Genomic DNA, 22,047 nt, shown 5'->3' with positions numbered 1-22,047 from the left:
GTTTGAAATTCCCCCTCTTGCTTTTAAATGCAATCCAAATTGGCCCAGTTGGAGAACAAACTAGATAAAACCAACAAAGGCTCAGGAGATGATTTCAAGCTGATATTGTGGCAAGTGCATGTACAGTTAATAAAACTGGCCTGTCTGACATTGATAAAGCCAATTTAATTCTAACAATCAATGCCTTAAATTGGGAACAGATATACCGGTAAGTTTCAGCCTTACAGTCTACTTGCCAGGCATGGTAGACCAAGGGAATTAGAGAAAAAACACAGGAGGAAATGGCAGCTAAAAGGAGGAAGTGACCAAGGAGAATACCACAAGGAATACAGGATACTACTTCTGTTCTGATTTGAGCAAAAAAAAACAAAGCAGCAAATGTCTTTTTACCAAAGGTTATCACTGTCTGTTGGGGATAATTTATGATGCCAAAGTACAATCTGTTTTTAATTTGGAGATTAGGTAAACATAGACTAAAAGTTCCATAACTGAAATTTCTTACAAGATTCATATACTTCTCGCAAACGTGACAGATAATACAGGATTCTACACTTGCTAAAGTAGTCAAGTGTGTCACCAAATTCATGAGATGGGTGTAACCTAGTTTCTGATGGAGACAGCTTAAACCAGCGGAACAGGAATTTTAATATTAAAATGCAAGAAGCAAAGGAATCAGCTGCACATATGCAACCCATTAAGACATGAACCATCTTCCTCCATCACCCATAGCTCTTCGTGGTATCGGTGAACTGAGCATCATTCCCAATTTACCAGCTCTCACTGACCTCAATAGCAGGTGGAGTAATATTGCACCTGTTTTCATCTCAGGGGGCTTTGGGATCCTATAAGACTTCAGGATAGCAGCTGGGGTCGCTGTACCATTTCCTTCAGTATGTAAAAAGGAGGATTTCAAACATAGTGAGCAAGGGCAGAATACTGCAGATGCTGTAAATTTTAAGCTTGACATTCTTACAGCCTTCTGGATTTAATACTGAATTCAACACCGTTAGATCATGACCTCTGCCTCCAACTTTTTCGGCATGTGTTTTTTTTTTTGCTGGCTTCTTTATCCCTTCATGTTTCATTCAGATGGCTGCTACATAAATATTCAAACCTCATCTGGGCACAAACTTTGCCTCTTTGCAATACTCATTCCCACTCTCTTTGGCTTCTGCAACATGAAATATTTTTTAATCTCTCCTGTCCTCCACCCTATCACAGACCTCCCTTTTTGTTCTTCCTGCCCCCTCCCCTCTTCCCTTGGCTTAAAAACTCTTACATTTCAATCTTTCTTCAGTTCTGATGAAAGGTCATTGACCTGAAATGTTAATTCTGTTTCTCTCCACAGATGTTGCCTGACCTGCTGAGTATTTCCGGCAGTTTTTGTTTTTATTATAGTGAGCAAGGGTGTTGGATCAAGACCTGAAGAATGATCGAGTACAACCATACTCATCTGGTGTTTCCAGCCTGATTCTGGTGTCCAAAGGAACATTACGAGGGTGAGAATTTAATGCTAGAGATGAACAATTGGAACCAAACCTGGTGCAGCAGGAATCAATTGGAGAACCCTACAAGCTGATCTCTCAGTAAGATTACAAATAAGTAGAGATGCATCCCATCCCCTCAAGATTGCCAAGGATCAAAAGCCATCTTAAGAGATCATGGCACTCATTAATAAAAAATGTTACTATGGCTTATGGCATAGCCAGTATTGCGTGACTTACAAAATGGGTAATATTTATAGAAGTATAATTTGTTCTTCTGAATAGTTAAAAACAGCAGTGGCATTCATGTACAAAAGAACCTCAATTTAAAATGGTTTGTTTAGTTCAGCTCTCATTCGTGCTTATATATCAACAACGTATTTTTAAGATATTTCTAAAACATTGTGACCATTATAATCAGTGTTATTGGTTTATAGCAACTGGCCAAATCAAATTTCACTTTATTAAATGGGATTCTTACTGATGTCTCACTGACTACATTTCTGTGTGCTCCATTTTTGTGAAAACCAAAAAATTAATCATCCCCATTTTAATATTCTTCTGTGCTTCTCACTTCCAAGCTCTCTGTATCCTACCAGGCACCTTACATAAACTTCAGATTTATTGTCTGCTTAGCAGTACTGCTCTGCCCTGTCAAGGTAAGAGGCAAGGGACTTCATTGATGCCTACTAGATTGGGTCATGAACCTATTTTCAGCTACTGTACTATTTTCTGCGATCACTGGTCTGGCCCGTTCTGAAGGTGACATTTGCAGTATATTTCCATCATGCTTTCTGATTTGTAACCTGACTGGAGATTGGGAAGGACCAAGAAGTTGTGATCCAAAGGCTTTTTAAAAAAAAAAATATGATTAAGTCAACCCCAATTCCTTGCACCTGGTCAGTTGCCTCTCTACTACTTTTTCCATTTGTCCACATTGGCACATGTAATTAGTCGTAAATAGACCCCAGACACATGGGTGATGCATCTCTATTTTGACCATATAAAAATCATTCATTGTATTTTGGATATGCTGTAATATGCAGTCATGATTGTGTGCACGTGTATTTTATTATGCAAATATGTACAATTCTCTGCGCACAAAAGACCAAAATTTGGCCCATGATGTTCAAAATAAACAGGTGTCTAGTAATAGCTTATTCTTTATATGCTAATGGAAAAGAAACTACTGCATGTCAGCATGAAAGAACAGCTAAAGTGCTAAATATATATTCAGTATCATGAATGATAGATGAAGTGGCAGAAGCAGTGACTCACTGGAGCTAATCTACTTCCTATGAGACTTTGTAGATGTTTCTGACAGGTTGGGCACAATGCCAGAAATATCTGTGTGTACATACAGCTTCAGAATGAATCATACTTCCAAATGACAAGGATAAATCTTACTTTCTAAACCCACATTAGATGCAGACCCTGGAATAAGACCAGAATGTAACATCTGTTTACTGAACTATAGATTAAATATGTACTGAATGCTGAAAGGTATCATTTAAAAGGTGACAAAGGGATCATAACTACCAAATGAGGGCACTTAATAATTATGCATCAGATAAATGTACTTCTAATACAGATCCTGAACGTTGGCCTGCATTTTCTGCTATGGCAGGTAGTCATGTCAGAAGTGCATCAGGGTGGGAAGCTATCTCCGCACTTCCTTCACCCTGTCATCTTCCTCCAAGCTCCACTCACTCCTCAGATATTGTCCTCTTCAGTGGAAATGTATGTACATGTTTTGCTTTATGATAGTTGTGTTCCTTACTGGTTCAGTTGCAAATGACTGAAACTTTGTAGTCATAGCACTCAATTAAATGCAAGGATGCCATAAAAATTTACATGATTTACCCAGTGTGACACAAGACAGTGCCAGGCGAAAGTGTGATGTACAAAATGTACACTAGATGTTTAGAACCTCTATAATTCACTCCAAAGTTACTCAAATTCAGAAGATCTGATAATTGATATCATCTAGCTCCAAATTCCTACTTTCATTATGTTGCTTAATGCATTGTTTTAGTTAAAAAAGGCAAATTGTCTGAAATATATTGTATACTAGTGTACTCCTATACATTGACATGAAAACCCAGATAATATACTGTTTCATTGAAAAAAGTGTCATATAATCCACAATGTTGTGACTAATTTACATTCCTTTATTTTCTTAACAATTGGACATAGTAACCTTAAAGTCTGAGGTCAGAGTTTAATCGATTGGTGAGTAAAGTTTTTTTAAAAACTTGCATTTATGTAACACCTTTCAAATCTCAGGATGTCCCAAAAACACTTGACAGCTAATGAAGGACATTGAAAGTTTCAAAATAAGGGATCACTCATTTAAGATGGAGGAATTTCTTCTCCGAGGGTTGTTAATCTCAGAATTCTCTATCCCAGAGAGCAGTGGAGGCTGGATCAATAAATATATCCAGGGCTGAGTTACACAGGTTTTCGATCCACAAGGGACTAAAAGATTATAGGGAGCAGGCAAGAAAGAGTCAAGACCTCAATCAGATCAACCATGATCTTATTAAATGGCCTACTCTTGCTCTTATTTTTTATGTTGTTATGCAAGTGTATCCGGATTCAGCGGCCAATTTGCACACAGCAAGCTCCCATAAACCGCAATGTGATAATGACTAGATAATCCATTTTTGCAACATTGATTCAGGGATAAATATTGGCTAGGACACTGGGGATAACACCCTTGCTCTTCCTCAGAATAGTGCCATGGGATCTATTACACACACACACACACACACACACACATGAGAAAACACACTGGTTCTTGGTTTAATGTATTATCCAAAAACTGGCACTTCCAACAGTGCAGCACTCTCTGTGCTGCATCGGAATGTCAGTCTAGATTTTTGTATTCCAGTCCTGAAGTGGAAATTAAACCCACTAACTTCTGACTCAAAGGCAACAGTGCTACCAACTGAGCCATGACCGGCAAAGTGTGCAAGGCAAGGGCAATCAGATTTTAATTGCCTTTTATGCTCATAATCCATGAAGAAATATCTGGCTGCCTTTACAGACATACTGACTGAAGTATTATTTTTTTCTTTAAAAATTTGAAAGAAATTGGCCAAGAGTTAATTAACTACACCAAATGTGCCTACAAGTGTGACACCCCAGTGTGGCATAAAAAGTGTGATGGTGCATTTCCTGACATCCCACAGAGGTACTTTTCCTTAATATAATAGGTAGACAGATTTAGTACCTTCTATAAATACCAGTCAACACTATGTTACACTAGCCACAACTTCAGCCTGTACATACATTAATTGCCCACCCAATTAACAAAACTTACTTCTTCCACAATTGCGAATTGTTCTAAACCAGATCAGCTATACCATGTCTTTAATTATTAATAATTATTGCGCCGACACTAAGAAATGGAAGGGTTTAAAAACTGAATCGGCGGATTCAGAAATAACAAAACAAAATCCTTTCATCTTATACTTAAATTACACACACGCGATCTGCTGAGACTCGCTAGCAGCCTCTGTTGACAGGAAACATATGGATAAACAGCATGCAGCTTCTAAAGTCTAAAACAAATCAATACTGTGGCTTGGAATATTCTATCAGGATGTCGGTCTCAAGAGAGAAAATAAATGCAATGTAGTCCATGATCTGTACATTCTATTAGTTTACCAAATGTTTTTCAGTGTTTTTTAAAAAAATCAGGGCAATGCTGTTTATAGTGAGATTACAAGGAGTGAATTAGAGTTCAGCACTTTGTTTTTATTTCAGTCAAGCAGCACAAAGTGCTGGGCAACTCAGCATGTATGCATGGCAGCATCTGTGAAGAGAGGAATGTTTCGAGTCCATTATGATCAGAACTATTGCCTGACTGCACTGATTGTTATCTACATATAAAAATGAGGTAATTTTAGTTACTAAATCACAGATTAAAATAAAATATGCAGATACTGGTAGGCAGACATCTGGATTTGCACAGGGCAAAGGATTCATGTTTTCCATCGCTTTGAGTTAAATGATGTTAAAAACTTTAAAAAGGTTAAGCAAGAAAAACTTACTTACTCGCACAGCGTAGAGTGCGCCAGAGCCCAGGACATCACCTCGGGGATGCAGCGACCCTTTGGCCTCGCTCACGGGTTGTCCGCCTCCAAGCTGCATGGTGCTTGTGGTCACCTTGGGGAGGTCCTGTTTGGGGTGAGAGGATGCAGACAGGCAGCGGGTTAGGTCGAGAGCTGAGGGGGTGAGGCTCTGGGCACTAAAGGTGTTGGTCAGTTTCACTCTGGGTATCTCTCTCGCGCCCAGGGAAAAGCTTTTGAGGCCGAGCAAGCTGGCCGGGTTAGAGAGTTTCAGGTTGGTCATCCTGGGGATGAAGGTGCACAGGGTGGTCGAAATGTCTTGTGCCTCAGATGCAAGTCCATCTGCTGGGGAGCCGGGCGTGAGCGAGGAGCAGGGAGACGAGGATGGATTCTTGACTCTGAGTGAAGCACTGGATGGTGGGTCGTCTAATGATGTTAAAGAATCGTTTCTGAAACGGTTGTACTTTGCCCTGTGAATCATGCCCGGCTGTCTGAAAAGTCCTTCTACATGTGATGGGTGTCCAGTGAAACTACAGCGAATCCGTTCTCTCATAGCCTACCGCTGTAAGCGATCCTCCTCCAAACCCTTTCAATTAAAAAAAAACTACCTAGAGACTAGATTTGGCGATGCTTTTTTCATCGGTGTGTCGCTAATATCCTGTTTCTCATTGCTAGCACAGTAAATTAGAAACTTTTTTTTTTAGATGCAGGTTTAATGCACCATCGGCTGTTCCCCGAACCCACACAGACAGAGAGAGAGAGAGAGATCAAACCGCAATGGTGCAAGTTTGTATCACTGCTTGAAATGGGAGAGCACTGGGAGGAAACGATTTCAAAGCTGCTGCAATCCCAGTCAACCCGAAACGCCTGTTACAACCCCGGTTGGCTTCTCTCTCCATCCTCCCTCAATCTAGCCGAGAGCCGACCAAACAAATCACCTTGAAAAGGCAAAACGGATTCAGCGTTTCCATTTCAAAGCGCCAGCGTGGTTTAGATTCCACCACCAACCACCACCCCCCCCAAAAAAAATAAATGGTTTCAACTATCACTGTGGACGTGTCCTGCACCTCGCCCCCACTCTTTGCCTTCTCAAGGTCTGTTCAACAAACTCAACAACGCCGGCGCTTGGAGGGTTCCGCAAGTCTGTCTTGGACAGGTTCATCCTCAGAGACCCCGCATAGCCGCTTCCTTAAGGAAAAAGCTGCCCCCACTATGCGGGCGAATTAAACAGCATTCCCCAACCGCACCATGTTCCTCCAGACATTGCAGCCGACTTTACACAATAGCCACCCTCAGCTGGAATTACAAGCCGGAGGCATCCGCGTTTAAGGTCTGTGCATGGAATGGACAAGGGGAGTTGTTGCAATTTTTATGAATGAACTTTTATGAATGAGTCTCTCTCTCTCCCCCCCCCCCTCCCCTCCCCTCGCCCTGGCCCTGGCCCTGCTGCAGTGTAGATGCTAATAAATCTGTGAATGAAGTGTAGGTTGCTGTAATTGACTGACAATCCCTGGGGTGCTTTCCTTTCATCCAATCAGCAGAAAGTTCTCTCTGACTCACACACCGTAAATACAATAAACGAGCGGCACTCGATATTTGTCCCCCTTCGCATTTTTACAAAAAGGAATTCTATCTAGAAATAGCATACAGCAGGACATTTCGGGGAACGCTTGTGTTGTGAAAATTAGGGCTAGAGCCTCGATCAATTTTCAGGAGGGAAAACAAAGCAGGCAGGGTGTCGAACCCACACATGAAAAAAATATGGTACTAATCCCCTGGGAAGACATGATGCATCTTCCTCCGAGTTTGGAGTTCCTTTTATTGAGCGCTTGTTCAATCTCCGGTCTGCTGCAACTTCCTGAGCCTTTCAAATTTACTCTGAAGACCTAATGAAAACGACAAGGCAAGGCAAACACACAGGAAGCCAGGAATTGAGTGGGCTGACAGGAAAAAAGAAAACTAATCCGCTTTTGTTCGTTAAACTTTAACATTTCGTTAAATATTGACGGCTGACCTATCATAAGAATATTTCACTTAGATCTGACTCTGCCTGTTGTGAATCACGACAATGACGTACAGAATGAGTAAATTATATGTGCAATCTGCTACCACGCAATTAATTAAACGATCTCAACTGAAATGTTGAGCAGAGATGGGAATATCAGAGAGCAGCTTACTGCTGATGGACTCTCATTCTGGCCCTCAACACTCCTGGCTAAAAATGTGAGAAACAAATATTATATTAACTGACGAGGCTCTCTTTAAACCCAAGCTTCACGACCATTAAAAACCAAGAGCCAATCAAAAACTAGGCTCAGGAAATTACAGTAGACGAGAGTCCTTGAAAAGTGTCTCCTCAGTGTTCCCGATGCAATTAATGAGCCGCTTGAGTGCTTCTGTCAACCAGGGAATAGAAAGCGTTTCTATTTTGTTGCCGATGCGATGTTGGTGTCACATTTCCCCAGGCTACGTCAGCCATGAGACAGATTGGATGCAGAAATAAGCTTCCTCTCCTTGGTCCTAACAATGCACTTTTAGCCTTTGACCCAAGAAAAAGGTTCTCTACAAACAAGTGCACAAATTTCCTTTCCCACACAGTCCTTGTGGGCCTGTACTCATAGGGATCTTTATTGCCTAAGCTAATTTTGGACTCTGTAGTTGACAAAATAACTTAATTTAGCTAACAGGTGGGTGGTATTAAAATCCAGATTCCACTGTTAACTCACTATCCGTACAGTCTCTGCATTGACCTTTTCTTAATTATTCTGTTGAGCCAGCAGAGATAAGTTGAGGAGAGAACAATTTAGACCACCCTGCATCCTCATATAACCCTTACCAGCTGGGTTATTATGATATGGGAGAGATTTGATGCCAAGGCAGCATTTGTAATTCCATTATCATAGAATCACAGAATTGTTACAACTTTCGGCTCATTGTGTCTGCATCAGTTCTCCCCCACCTTCTCCCTGTAACCTTGCACATTCTTCCTTTTCAGATAATAATTCATTCTCTCTTGAACGCCTCAGTTGAACCTGACTCCACCACACTCCCAGGCAGCACATTCCAGATCCTAATCACTCATTGCATGAAAAAGAGTCTCCTCATGTCTCCAATGCTTCTTTTGCCAATTACCTTAAATCTATGCCTCCTCATTCTCAATCCTTCCACAAGTGGGAACAGTTTTTCTCTCCTACATTTTCCATCCCTATCTTTATATTTTTCCCATGATTAATGCATAATTATGTTTTCATGTTTAATGTGCTTCCAATTATTTGGGTTATACATTAATGTGCATCGATTGAGATGCTGAATTATTCTACAAGACATGGTGATTTAATGGATCCTATGTTGCAGAAATCAAGCGGTTAGGAGTGGGGTGTCATATAGGAGGGCAGGTAGCAAGAAGAAATCAAAGGTTCTTTTGGGATGGATGATATTCCAGGATTTCCCCTAATTATATTTAAGGATCAAGAAGTATTGTGCATAACTTCCTGGCTCCTCCCTGTTCTATCTGTTATTAATTTGTAACATTTACCTTTGAATAAAAAAAGTAAGATGCCTCAGAATGTACTAAGATCTCTAACTCAATCTCTGGATTAAAATTATGATTTATGCTATGCAGTCACTTCATATGTGTTACATAAAGAACAACAGGCGCCTGAAAATGTGTTTCCAAGAATGTAACACAATCATGGGGTTTGGATGATGCTATCAATTGTGGGTGTAAAAGTAACGTGGCTCATTAAGCACTCCGATCAACTTCGGAAGACACTCAGGCATCTGAAGTTTTATATAATGTCCACACTTGCACTCTTCTTGAGATGTTTGAAAAGCCCAACAAGTTTCCAACATGACTCCCTGTGGGTTTGTTGCTGTCCCTTCCATTGTTGCAAGCACACAGGTGATTACTGTATTATCAGCGACATTCAGATGCAAGAAATTATGATGACTAAGGCTTAGGTGAAAGCAAGTACCTTCACCTGAGTAGCACTCATTAAGAGGTTACTTCTTGCAGTGAACTTGGATTTTCAGCACTTTTGAAATCTACACCAAAATTGTTCGTCTATGCTGCTGCAGTTTGCAGTGCACTAATGTTCTATCACTGGTCCAGCAGTGTCCAATTTCATTCCATCCACTTCGTTTTATATACTGTGGTCTCACTGATCTGTGTTTACTTTTTCAAAATGTGTCTCTTGATCTTTAGCAGATTTTCAGAAATGGTGTTATTTTTCTCACAGCAGATGTAAAGGTCAGGCATTAACTTAAGAAGTTGAAACTGTTTTTATTATTCTAATTATGCCAAAATAGTGGATTTCTGGGAAAGAAGTAAAGACACCAGATTGAGTTTACAAAAGGCATGGGCTTGTTTTGGAGGACGACTGAGTCCTTTGAGTGTGCTACTCCAGATTTTCAGTGATTAAATACTAAAAACAAGGAGGAGTACCCAACTGTGGATTTGATTGGCTTTCCATTGTGATTTTTCCCTTAATAAATATTGGTAAATATTTGTTACTGGGCCATTTGTGTCTCTATTAAAGGTGAAGAGTTGAATTACTCAGCAATACTTGACTGGTTTTATATACGAAAGGCATACTTTTCCAGCTACTATTGGAATTTACAGGTGTGCTGATGACATGTGTAGATCTCATTGTCAACAACTGCATAGCTTCAAGAAATTGCTGGATTTGCGTGGCATAAACAAGTTAAACCAGCAGTAGAAAGTTAGGGCTACTATTTCACAGTGTATGGACCCTATTAATGGTCCTGACATGCCAGTAAAACTTGGAGGCCTAGAAAAAGAACAATTAAAACCGTGACATCTCAACCTTGTAGGTAATAAATTGTTCCTAAATCTTTTTAAAGCTTAATTTAAAAAAACATTACTTTTCCTTTCTGTCTTTTTATCTCACTCGCTCTTAACCCAATGTTTCTCTTCCTCTCTATTTCTTTTTCTGTAACCAATTTTAACTCTAATTCATCCCACTTCCTTCTCCATTATTTGCTGTTTCTTTCTCTATCCTTATATTTCATTGGTTATAGAGATTAACTGTTGGTTCAGTTGTTCATCAAGGTCCCAGATGTCCTGTTGATTGCACCACACTGTTATTAACTTGGAATTCCAGCTATTTGCAACATAAACATAATTGGAACTGAAGAGTAAAGAGGAAAGTTCAACTCATGCTGCTCACTATGAGGTGCCCCACCCCTGCAAATGCTGGGTCAATAAATTTATATTGCAGGTGGACCACTAGGTGGAGTGTCACAACTTAGGGACAGCCCTGTTTTCCTCAGCTGGTGAACATAGGGTCATATTTTACATTCTATGCAGACTCACAAAAACTTTCCCTCCCATCCCCCGCCAGCAATGTTATAATCCAAAATCCATCTGCAGTCCCCAACAAGTTTCCCTGTTTTACTATTTTATGCGTTATTTGCTTGTGATCTTGCTGCAATGCACATATTAAGTTCACAAAAGAGCTATCTATTGCCATTAATTGCTCTGCATGTTTGACTCAATACCCAGTTCAAAAGCACAGCAAGGCCTTTTCAAGTACAGAATATTAAATTATACTCCTGGGGCTTGCACAGAGGGATCGACAGAGAAATAAAGATGGCCTTAGACCAACTAACAATCACACATGAATGTGAGGCAAAATAAAACATTATTTGGATGTAGTTAGGGCCTTTTAAAATCTATTTTTCTTAACAATTTTTAAAAATAAATTATATTTTGGGTTTTTTTTTAGCTTTTCTTTGTGACATCCAAAACCAGAAAGAGAAAAAAAATCAAGGGGAAACAATTAGAGCAAAAAAAAGGTTAAGTTCAGAAAACAACAGCAAAATACTATAGATTCTGGAGATCTGAGATTAATACAGAAAATGCTGGAAATACTCAGCAGGTCAGGCAGCATCTGTGGAGAGAGAAACAGAGTTAATGTTTCAGGTCAATGAATTTTCATTGGTTCTGTAAGGTTAACTCTGTTTCTCTCTCCAGAGATGCTTTTCTTTGTTCTTTCATGGGACATGGGTGTCACAGGCTAGGCCAGCATTTTTATTGACCATCCCTACTTGCCATTGAGAAGGTGGTGGTGAGCTGCCTTCTCGAACTGCTGCAGTCCAATTGGTGTATGTACACCCACAGTGTTGTTTGGGAGGGAGTTTCAGGCTGTTGGGCCTGCTGAGTATTTACAGCATTTTCTGTTTTTATTTCAGATTTCCAGCACCCACCGAATTTTGCTTTTGTATTAGTGTTTAATTCACCTGCCATTTCTTTTCCAGGAATGCTCGCCTTGAAGAAACCTGCTCTTCTCTCCAATGGAATCTCTGTCTCTCTTACCTAGTTCGCCTTCATTGCTTTTTATTTCCCCCGTTGTGTTTGATTAGCTAACTACCAAAACTCACTTTCACAACCACATCTCCTTCCTCAACAACTGTCTCCAGCTCTGACGTATTCATGTGGATTCCAACTGAAATTCCACCCTTCACGTTTCAGATCCACCCATGGTTACAGGTATCTGTGAGACATTCAGTGTTCCTTGAACCACTGTTCTCACCAGATCCTGGTGAGGTCCACACTCAACACCATGCAACGTCAATGCACACTCTTGACCTTTCTCTTCACGGCACCAAATCATTCTGTGTGTCCTGGTCCACAATTTAATTTTATCCTTCCTCTCATCCAGCGCTTTAAGCAAAAACGTTTCATTCCTTTCAAATGTGAAGGATCGTGAGCTTCAACAACTCACTGGTACCAACACTCATCTGGATCCTTCTTCCCCTTCACCTCCCTCTGAGCCCATCCCTTCTTCCAATTTCACTCCTTTCTATTTTCAAAATACCCTCTGACCATCTCCTCTCTGACCCTGAATGACCTGGCCTCAGCAAAGGCCTCTGTTCCATCACCTTATGACCTTACATTAATTAATTTTGAGCTTGGCATGATGCTGAGCTCTTCTTCCATTGGCTTCCTTTTCTTCTTCCATTCCGTTGGCCAGGAGTCCTTTTTACCCATCTCCACTATTTTCCTTCCACTTGGATTCCTGCCTCTGACCTCTTACCCTCTCTAGATTTTTTCATTGAGAACTTCCAACATCAGCTTTCTTAATTTCTCTGGTCCCCTCATTCACTCTAACCTGTCTCCCTCTGAACTTGCTGCGCTCCATTCTCTTAGGACTAACCCTACACTTTCATCAAATCTGCTGACAAGGGTGGTGCTGTTATTGTTTGGTGTACTAATCTTGGACCATGACCCCACCACTGAACATCAAGCCATCATTTCCTGGACTGTCACTGACCTTATCTCCTCTGAAGATCTTCCGTCTATGGCCTCCAACCTCATAGTCCTTGAACAATCTGCTTCTACCCCTTTCCCAAGATTCACAAACAAGACTGCCCTGGCAGACTCATTTCCCCACTGAACTTAGCTCTTCCTGTCTTGATTCTATTTTGTCTCCCCTTGTCCAGTCTCTTACCACCTACATCTGTGACTCTTCCAATGCCACCCATCACTTCAACAATTTCACATTTCTTGGCTTTAAACGTCTCCTGTTTGCCATAGTCATCCAATCTCTCTACACCATCCCCCACCAGGACAGCCTGAGGGCTCTCCACTTCTTCCCTCAGTGGAGGCCCAACCAGTTTCCTTCCACCACCATCATCCTCCACCTGGTTGAAATTGTTCTTACAGTGAACAACTTCTCCTTTAACTCCACTTACTTCCTCCAATTAAAAAGGTGTTGCAATGGGTACATGCTTGCTTGCTATGCCTGCCCTATTGTGGTATAAGTGGGATATTTGTTGTTCTGGTCCTACTCAGGCTGACTCCTGCAGTCTTTTTCCGGTATATTGATGACTGTATTGACGCCATTTCCTGTTCTCACTCTCAACTGGACAATTTCATCCACGTTGCTTCCAATTTCCACCCTTCTATTGCCTTCACATGTTCCATCTCTGACTTTTACTTTCTCTTCCTTGAGTTCTCTGCCTCTTGTTATGATACGGCAGGTTGTTTTTGCCAGGCTGACTAAATCCACAAGGAAAACTTGGCCACGATATCACAATGGTTTTACAGTTTATATTTATTACAGGAAGGTTTGAGCGAATTCAGAAGCAAAGAGTCCACTAACACCTTTAGAGTTTTTAAAAATTAAATTAAAACACTTATTAACAAAAGAAAAAAATTAAAGCAGATACGCAAGATTACAGTTACACTGTTACTTAATATTATAACAAATCCCAAAATTTCTAATTAACCTGACTCCCAACTACACACCCCCTTTAAGGCAACAGTCCAAAATTCTGCAAAGTGGCTAGAGTCTGTTTTAGACGGTGTATCTTTTAGATCTTACATGGCCACCCCTTGATGCAACCTTCTATCCTTCTTTAAATATATTTCTTCCCCTTTAATCTGTAAATCCCATTGTTCCCACATGTCTTTGGAAATTACTTTTCCCATAATATAAAAATCTTTCATGTTGTCAATATGGTCTTTTCCCTTTTGGGAAAAATAAATGTAATAACCTTGCCCTATTTATCCTGTCAGTTAAACATGAAATGTGTTTCTTTGAAAATCCAACAACTTTTCCCCTTACCTAAAAGTACAAATTGGATTCACACCCTATCTACTGACTTTACCCTAGCTCACTCATCAGCATTTCAAACACACTTCTTACACCTAACTCTTGATAAATTCAACCTTGCAGTCTATCCGACTCTAATTTAGTTAAATCAGCCACAGAGACAGAACCAGCCACACACACACACAAACATAAGCCTACTTTACAATACCCCTCAATAATATTTTGAAAAGTATGGTAGTTTTGTGACGCTCTATTTCTGGGATAGGCTATCAATCAAAATTCACTATAAGCCCACTGATTCCCATAGCTATCTTGACCACATTTCCTCACAGCCTCTGAGGGCTTGGTTCTATTCGCCCAGTTTTCCCCTCTCTAACGCTGCAACCTTCCATATCAGCACTTCCAATATGTCTTATTTTTCACTCAACCAAGGATTCCCTCCCAATGTGGTTGATTACGGCTTCAACAGTATCTTCTCACAGCACCTTTCCATGTTGAAACACCTGCCATTTTACCTCCTCCTTTCTCACTGTCCAAGGCCACAAATACTCCTTCCAGGCGAAATAGCAATTTACTCATAGTTCTTTCAATCTAGTAGATTGTATTCACTGCATACAATATGATTTCCTATACATTTGCTGCATACAATACGATTTCCTATACATTCACTGCATACAATGCAATCTCCCATACAATGAGGAATCTAAATGCAGATTAAATGACCACTTTGACATCTCCATTCAGTCTGCAAGCATGGCCCCAAGATTCCTGTTGCCAGTCATTTGGATTCTCCACCTTGCTGTCATGCTGACCTCTCTGTCCTCAGCCTTCTCCAACGTAGCTCAAGGAACAACACCTCACCTTTTGACTTGGCACTTAACATTGAGTTCAACAATTTTAGATCATAACCTTTGTCCTCATTTTGTTCCTTTCTCTTTGCTGGTTTTGGATTTTCTCTTTTGTTTCTATCTTTCTTTTTTGCTTTCGGATGGCATCTGTTCATGATTCTGCCATTAACACCTCCTCAAGACACAACCTTTGTTTCTTTACCTGTCTTGTTTAAAGTTCAGAGAAACCCAGTAAATGTATATATTTTTTATTTTGGACAGTATTAAACCACAAGAAAATAAACAAGAGCCCAACAAGGCACAGTTAAAGGAATCATTTAACAGTCAGCAAACATACTGACAAGATAAACCTAAGCATTCATATTTATTCAGGATTTAGAGCAATATTTTCATATCTCTTGCTGTTGTTACACAGTCTGTCAGCAACATCATCAAATATCTTCGCTCGGGTTGATTCCCATCCAAAATTTCCTGCTGAAATTTGGATCCCAAGTTGTGCACGCATCATGTTCATGGTATCATTGTGTACAAACATGTGGCCCTGTCACTTGGAGTAGGGAACATTCTGGTTTTTGAAGATGAAAAGTGACCCCAAATTAGATTTTACTGACACACCAGTCCAGAGCAATCCAGGAATATATCAGTAGAAATCAGTAAAAACAATTTTACTGGTATATAGACATACTTTATCAAGGTCACATTTGGTTTCCTTTATTAAGCGACACAATCACCACTAAATTTCAGTTAAGCAAATAATTGATTTAATGTCCTTGTGAAGAATTTAAGGAGGGTTTGGTGTGTCAGGCAAATTAGAGTTCTGCAGAGTTCGAATTAACCACAGTCCTCATTGTTTATGCCAGCAACACCTGAAGCATCAGCCAGCCATCAAAGTCAAAATGCTTCTCTGTGCTCTGACAATAGACAAGGTGACTTAACCCACTTTCCTGGGGCTCCACAATGTTGACACGAAGCTAAACTTAAACAATTTGGCATTCCAGAATTTTCTAACACTCAGGGTCCCAGTAACTGTACCCAGTTGTCCTCTGGCCCCTGCTCAGATCACTACAGTTTAACAGAATTTCCCCTATACAAATTGTTGGAGAACAGGAAACCAGTAAGGATATAGGTGGGGGTGAAAAGAAGCACTTTTTTTTGTCATGAAGTCATTACTGCACAGAAGGAGGGCATTTGGCCCATTGAGTTGATATCTTCTATATCTTTATTGTGACGCAATCTTTCTCAAAGATACCTCTTAGGCTGGACTGTCATAAACTGCACTCCCTGCAAACTGAAACAGGCCAGAGGGCCTCCTAGTGGGGATGTAATATCTCAGGGTTTCTGTACACTTGGTTGTTCTGCGAGTCGTAAGGGCATGTTTGCATTAATACGTTCCCTAAAGCACTCACATTAAGCATAGCTGCACCATATTATACTATAGTTACTACTTCTCCAATTAATTGTAAATTTTACACTGATATGCTTTAGAATATCAAAGCCAAATGGTTAAGGTACCTTTATTCTTCTAGTGACACGTAGGAACAATATCCCCCAATTTTTGGCCTCGAAGGACATAATGTTAGAGATTTGTATTAGGTTAATGTGACCAGTTTTAGAGCAAAATGACTTCACATGTATTACTGTTGACCATGTTTGTGTTGTATCTCAAAGATATAAACACAAGCAGTGTCTTAGATCCCACTAAGGGCAGAATTTTAAGTTCCCCTGCTGTTTATGGCTAGGGAGTAACCATAAAATTTATCAGATGGCCTTCCCACTAGATTCCCACTCGCCCTGACCTCCCCGCAATTTTTACGCTTGAACAGGTGAGGCCTGGGCTGGCCTGCCCACCCTTCCCCCAATTGAGGCCCTTAAGTGGCCAATTATTGACCACTTAAGGGCAGTTTCCCGCCTAACCTCAATTTTTAGGCTTGGCGGAGGGAGTTCAGGGGCAGGAGGGATGCCCGAAAATGAACCATGTTCAGGCCTTGGGTGGGGAGGGTGGGGGGGTCGGGGGGAGCTTCTCCATCAGCAGCCTCTTTTTAACATTGGGCGTCCCTCCCCCCAAAAGGTTCTGGCCCTTGCAGATACTCCCACCTCCCTGACCTCTCCACCAATACCCACCACCCCCACACCCACTCCGGGGCCTCACCTCCCCACCTGCCCTGAGGCCTCCACACTTACCCGATCCTGGACTCCCAGGTCTTAAGAGTGTGGGGACTGCTTGCAGTTCCAGTGTTGCCCACTACAACCTCTGGCGCTGCAGGGCCTAGAAAGCTGCTGGCTAATCTGGTTGGCTGGCGGCCCTCGGGGGCGGGGACTTCCTCCCGAGTGATGGGTGGAAATCCTACCTCCATCCAATTAACATTTGTTAGCAGGGATGTGTTCTCTGCCCACTCATTGGATGGAAGGACGGGAAACCTCACCATCCTAAAATCCTGGGAATTCCAACTGGCTCCTGAGGGGAATAATTCAGTGGTTCAGTTGCACAAATAACTACAAGTATGCGTGCTGGCGGGTAATTTCCCAATTCCACACTGTGACAGTGAGCCTTATTGCCGATGGACAGCCCAAATTGGAAACTTGAGCAAGTGCCACACATGATTTCCTGACCATTGAACTTGATTACTCAGATTACACTGCACAGTTCAAGCCCAAATTTCCAATACATGCTCCAATGAACAAAGTTCCCCACGGAAATGCCAAATCAAAAAATGACCCCTATAGAGTGGATCATGTTCAGAAGGTCCAAAGACAAAAAGTGGGTTGGGAACCAAACCCATTGACCAAGATCACTCAGTGGAAATCGGATAACAAGATGTTGGCAATTTGTAGGAATTCAATATTTGCTTTTTTGCAACTCACTAAAGCTTGCATAACATTTCCATCCTTACAATTTCTAATTATAAATCTAAATTTATAGAATACCAAAATATAAGACCATAAGACACAGGAGCAGAAATTAGGCCATTCGGCCCATTGAGTCTGCTCCGTCATTCAATCATTGCTGACAAGTTTCTAAACCCCATTCTCCCGCCTTCTCCCTGTAACCTTTGATCCCCTTACCAATCAAGAACCTATCTATCTCGGTCTTAAATACACTCAATGACCTGGCCTCCACAGCCTTCTGTGGCAATGAATTCCATAGATTCACCACTCTCTGGCTAAAGAAGTTTCTCCTCATCTCTCTTCTAAAAGGTCTTCCCTTTACTCTGAGGCTGTGCCCTCAGGTCCTAGTCTCTCCTACTAATGGAAACATCTTCCGCACATCCACTCTATCCAGGTCTTTCAGTATTCTGTAAGTTTCAATCAGATCCCCCCTCATCCTTCTAAACTCCATCGAGTATAGACCCAGAGTCCTCAAACGTTCCTCATATGTTAAGCCTTTCATTCCTGGGATCATTCTCGTGAACCTCCTCTGGACCCTCTCCAGGGCCAGCACATCCTTCCTGAGATCTGGAACCCAAAATTGCTCACAATATTCTAAATGTGGTCTGACCAGAGCCTTATAAAGCCTGAGCAGCACATCCCTGCTTTGATATTCTAGTCCTCTCGAAATAAATGCCAACATTGCATTTGCCTTCATAACTACTGACTCAACCTACAAGTTAACCTTAAGAGAATCCTGGACTAGGACTCCCAAGTCCCTTTGCACTCCAGGTTTCTGAATTCTCTCCCCATTTAGAAAATAGTCTATGCCTCTATTCTTCCTACCAAAGTGCATGACCTCACACTTCCCCACGTTGTATTCCATCTGCCACTTCTTTGCCCATTCTCCTAACCTGTCCAAATCCTTCTCCCTGCCTCCTCAATACTACCTGTCCCTCCACCTATCTTTGTATCATCTGCAAACTTAGCCAGGATGCCCTCAGTTCCTTCATCTAGATCATGAATGTATAAAGTGAAAAGTTGTGGTCCCAACACTGACCCCTGTGGAACTCCACTAGTCACCGGCCGCCATCCTGAGAAGGACCCCCTTATCCCCACTCTCTGCCTCCTGCCAGTCAGCCAATCTTCTATCCATGCTAGTACCTTGCCTCTAACACCATGGGCTCTTATCTTAATGAGCAGCCTCCTGTGCGGCACCTTGTCAAAGGCCTTCTGGAAGTCCAAGTAGATAACATCCTTTGGCTCTCCTTTGTCTAACCTACTCGTTACCTGCTCAAAGAATTCTAACAGATTTGTCAGGCATGACCTCCCCTTGATGAAACCATGCTGACTTTGCCCTATTTTACCATGCACTTCCAGGTATTCTGAAATCTCATCCTTAATAATGGACCCTAAAATCTTACCAACGACCGAGGTCAGGCTAATCGGCCTGTAATTTCCCATCTTTTGCCTCACTCCCTTCTTAAACAGGGGGGTTACATTAGCGATTATCCAGTCCTCTGGGACTCTCCCTGACTCCAGTGATTCCTGAAAGATCACCACTAACGCCTCCACTATCTCTTCAGCTATCTCCTTCAGAACTCTGGGGTGTAATTCATCTGGTCCAGGTGATTTATCCACCTTCAGGCCTTTCAGTTTTCCTAGCACCTTCTCCCTGGTAATGGCACCATACTCACCTCTGCCCCCCCGACTCTCTTGAACTTTGGGGATGTTGCTCATGTCTTCCACCGTGAAGACTGATGCAAAGTACCTATTCAGTTCCTCCGCCATTTCTTTGTTCCCCACTACTACTTCTCCAGCGTCATTTTCCAGCGGCCCAATGTCCACTTTTGCCTCTCTCTTATCCTTTAAATATCTAAAAAAACTCTTGCAATCTCCTTTTATATTACTGGCTAGTTTACCCTCATATTTAATCTTCTCCCTCCTTATTTCTTTTTTAGTTGTCCTTTGTTGGTCTTTGTAGGCTTCCCAATCCCCTGGCTTCCCACTGCTCTTCGCCGCATTGTATGCTTTCTCTTTAGCTTTTATGCTGTCCCTGACTTCCCTTGTCAGCCAAAGTTGCCTCGTCCTCCCTTTAGTATGCTTCTTCTGCCTAGGGATGAATTTTTGCTGTGTCTCCCAAATTACTCCCAGAAACTCCTGCCATTGCTGTTCCACTGTCTTTCCTGCTAGGCTCATCTCCCAGTCAATTCTGGCCAGCTCCTCCCTCATGCCTCTGTAGTTGCCTTTATTCAACTGTAATACCGTTACATCTGATTCCAGCTTTTTCCTCTCAAATTGCAGGGTAAATTCTATCATATTATGGTCACTTCCTCCTAAGGGTTCCTTCACCTTAAGCTCCCTTATCAAATCTGTCTCATTACACATCACTAAATCTAGAATTGCCTGTTCCCTAGTGGGCTCCACCACAAGCTGCTCCAAAAAGCCATCTCGTAGACATTCCACAAATTCCTTTTCTTGGGATCCACTACCAACCTGATTTTCCCAGTCTACCTGCATATTGAAATCCCCCATGATCACTGTAACCTTGCCTTTCTTACACACCTTTTCTATCTCCTGGTGTATCTTGTGCCCCACATCCTGACTACTGTTCGGAGGCCTGTACATAACTCCCATTATGGTTTTTTTAACTTTGCGGTTCCTCAACTCTACACAGATTCTACATCATCTGACCCCACATCGTTTCTTGCTATCGATTTAATTTCATATCTTACTAACAAAGCAACCCCACCCCCTCTGCCAACCTGCCTATCTTTTCAATAGGATGTATATCCTTGGATATTTAGCTCCCAGTCCTGATCCCCTTGCAGCCATGTCTTCGTGATGCCCACCACATCATACCTGCCAATTTCAATCTGCGCCACAAGCTCATTTACCTTATTTCGTATACTGCATGCGTTCAGATACAACACCTTCAGTCCTGTATATAAATGTATATATTTTATTATTGAGGAAAAAGTGATTCATTTTGGAGTAGGAGAAACGTACAATGGGACACTAAACAGAGTGAAATAGTTGTTCTCACTGACCTACATTGAGGCCTTAGAATGCATGAGAGACCAATTTCTATATTTCTTATGAATTTGGTTTTAAGCAGTATTTACACTGCCACATTCTGAACACGCTTACAATAATCATTTAGCTGAATATTTTCAGGAAGTTTAAAATGCCACCTTGTGGTTATATATGGGAATTCCTTTTATTAATCTAGATTTCTCAGTCAGCGTTATTTTAGCACTGTTAACAATCTATTTAAAATAACATTGGTTGGAAAGGCCCACACTTTCCTTCCTAGTAAAACAGACATGAGTAATGTAATTCTTATAGAAACAACTAAACTAAATAAGGTATCAGCCACGGCTCTTGCCTTTGAGTTAGAAGGTTGTGTTCAAACTTATGTACAAAATGATAGATTGTCACCTCAGTGCAGCGCTGAAGGAATGCTGCATTGTCAGAAATACCGTCCTTTGAATAAGACATTAAACTGAGACCCCAACTGCCCTCTCAGGTGTGGATCTAAACGCTGCTAAAGCATTATTTTGAAGAAGAGTGGGGAAGTTCTCCTCACAGTTATCCCTCAACTAACGTTACCAAAAATGGTCATTATCTCATTGTTGATTGTGGGACCTCACTGTGTGCAAATTGGATGCTGCTTTTTCTACTGTACGAAAGTGACTACACTTCAAAATTGGCTGCAAAAGGTTTTGGTTGTCCATAAAAGGCTCTTTCTTTTGAACAACAATAACTGGAATTCATAGAGCGCCTGCAATGTAAAAAAAGTATTCCAAGGTGCATCACAGATAAACATAGATAGAGAAATCGCTTATTAAGAAAGTTTAGGAGAGACAACCGAAAACTTTGTCAAAAAGACAGGTTTGGAGGAGGTTTTTTAAAAGGTGGAGAGATGTGGACAGGTTAGGGAGGAAGTTCCGGAGGACAAAGCCAAGGCGGCTGAAGGCTGTGCTACCAAAGATGGGGTGAGGGGGCATGGCAGATGCTCAGCGGGCCAAAATTTGCAGAGTGGAGGGTCAAGGAGAATAATAAGGGCTTGAGGAGCTTGTATAGATTGAGTTAGTCAAGGTCGCAAAGGATGTATACGTGAGAATTTAACATGTAATACTTTGGAGGACAGAGAACCAGTGTAGGTCAGCGAGAACAAGTATTTGACTCTGTT

At 41.4% G+C, this 22,047-nt stretch overlaps 1 protein-coding gene across 5 annotated transcripts in view; it reads right to left on the bottom strand.

Moving 5' to 3' along the window:
* Positions 1 to 22,047, bottom strand: part of LOC144668356 (SHC-transforming protein 1-like) — a 121,007-nt gene that overhangs the window by 78,189 nt on the left and 20,771 nt on the right. For 2 of the 5 annotated variants that reach the window (XM_078530286.1, XM_078530285.1), the window contains exon 2: positions 5,547 to 5,669. The exons of 2 other annotated variants lie outside the window; for them this stretch is intronic. In XM_078530286.1, the coding sequence (XP_078386412.1) occupies positions 5,547 to 5,642 (96 nt within the window). In that variant the 5' untranslated portion in view covers positions 5,643 to 5,669. Of the gene's footprint in view, positions 1 to 5,546; positions 6,156 to 22,047 lie in introns of those variants that run through there. One more of the 5 variants, XM_078530284.1, reaches the window with a different exon arrangement.

The sequence above is a fragment of the Cetorhinus maximus genome, chromosome 26 (genome assembly GCF_964194155.1).
Source record: "Cetorhinus maximus chromosome 26, sCetMax3.hap1.1, whole genome shotgun sequence".
NCBI classification, from domain to species: Eukaryota; Metazoa; Chordata; class Chondrichthyes; order Lamniformes; family Cetorhinidae; genus Cetorhinus; species Cetorhinus maximus.
The sequence above is the reverse complement of the archived record's forward strand: the minus strand, read 5'-3'. Positions and strand labels throughout refer to the sequence as shown.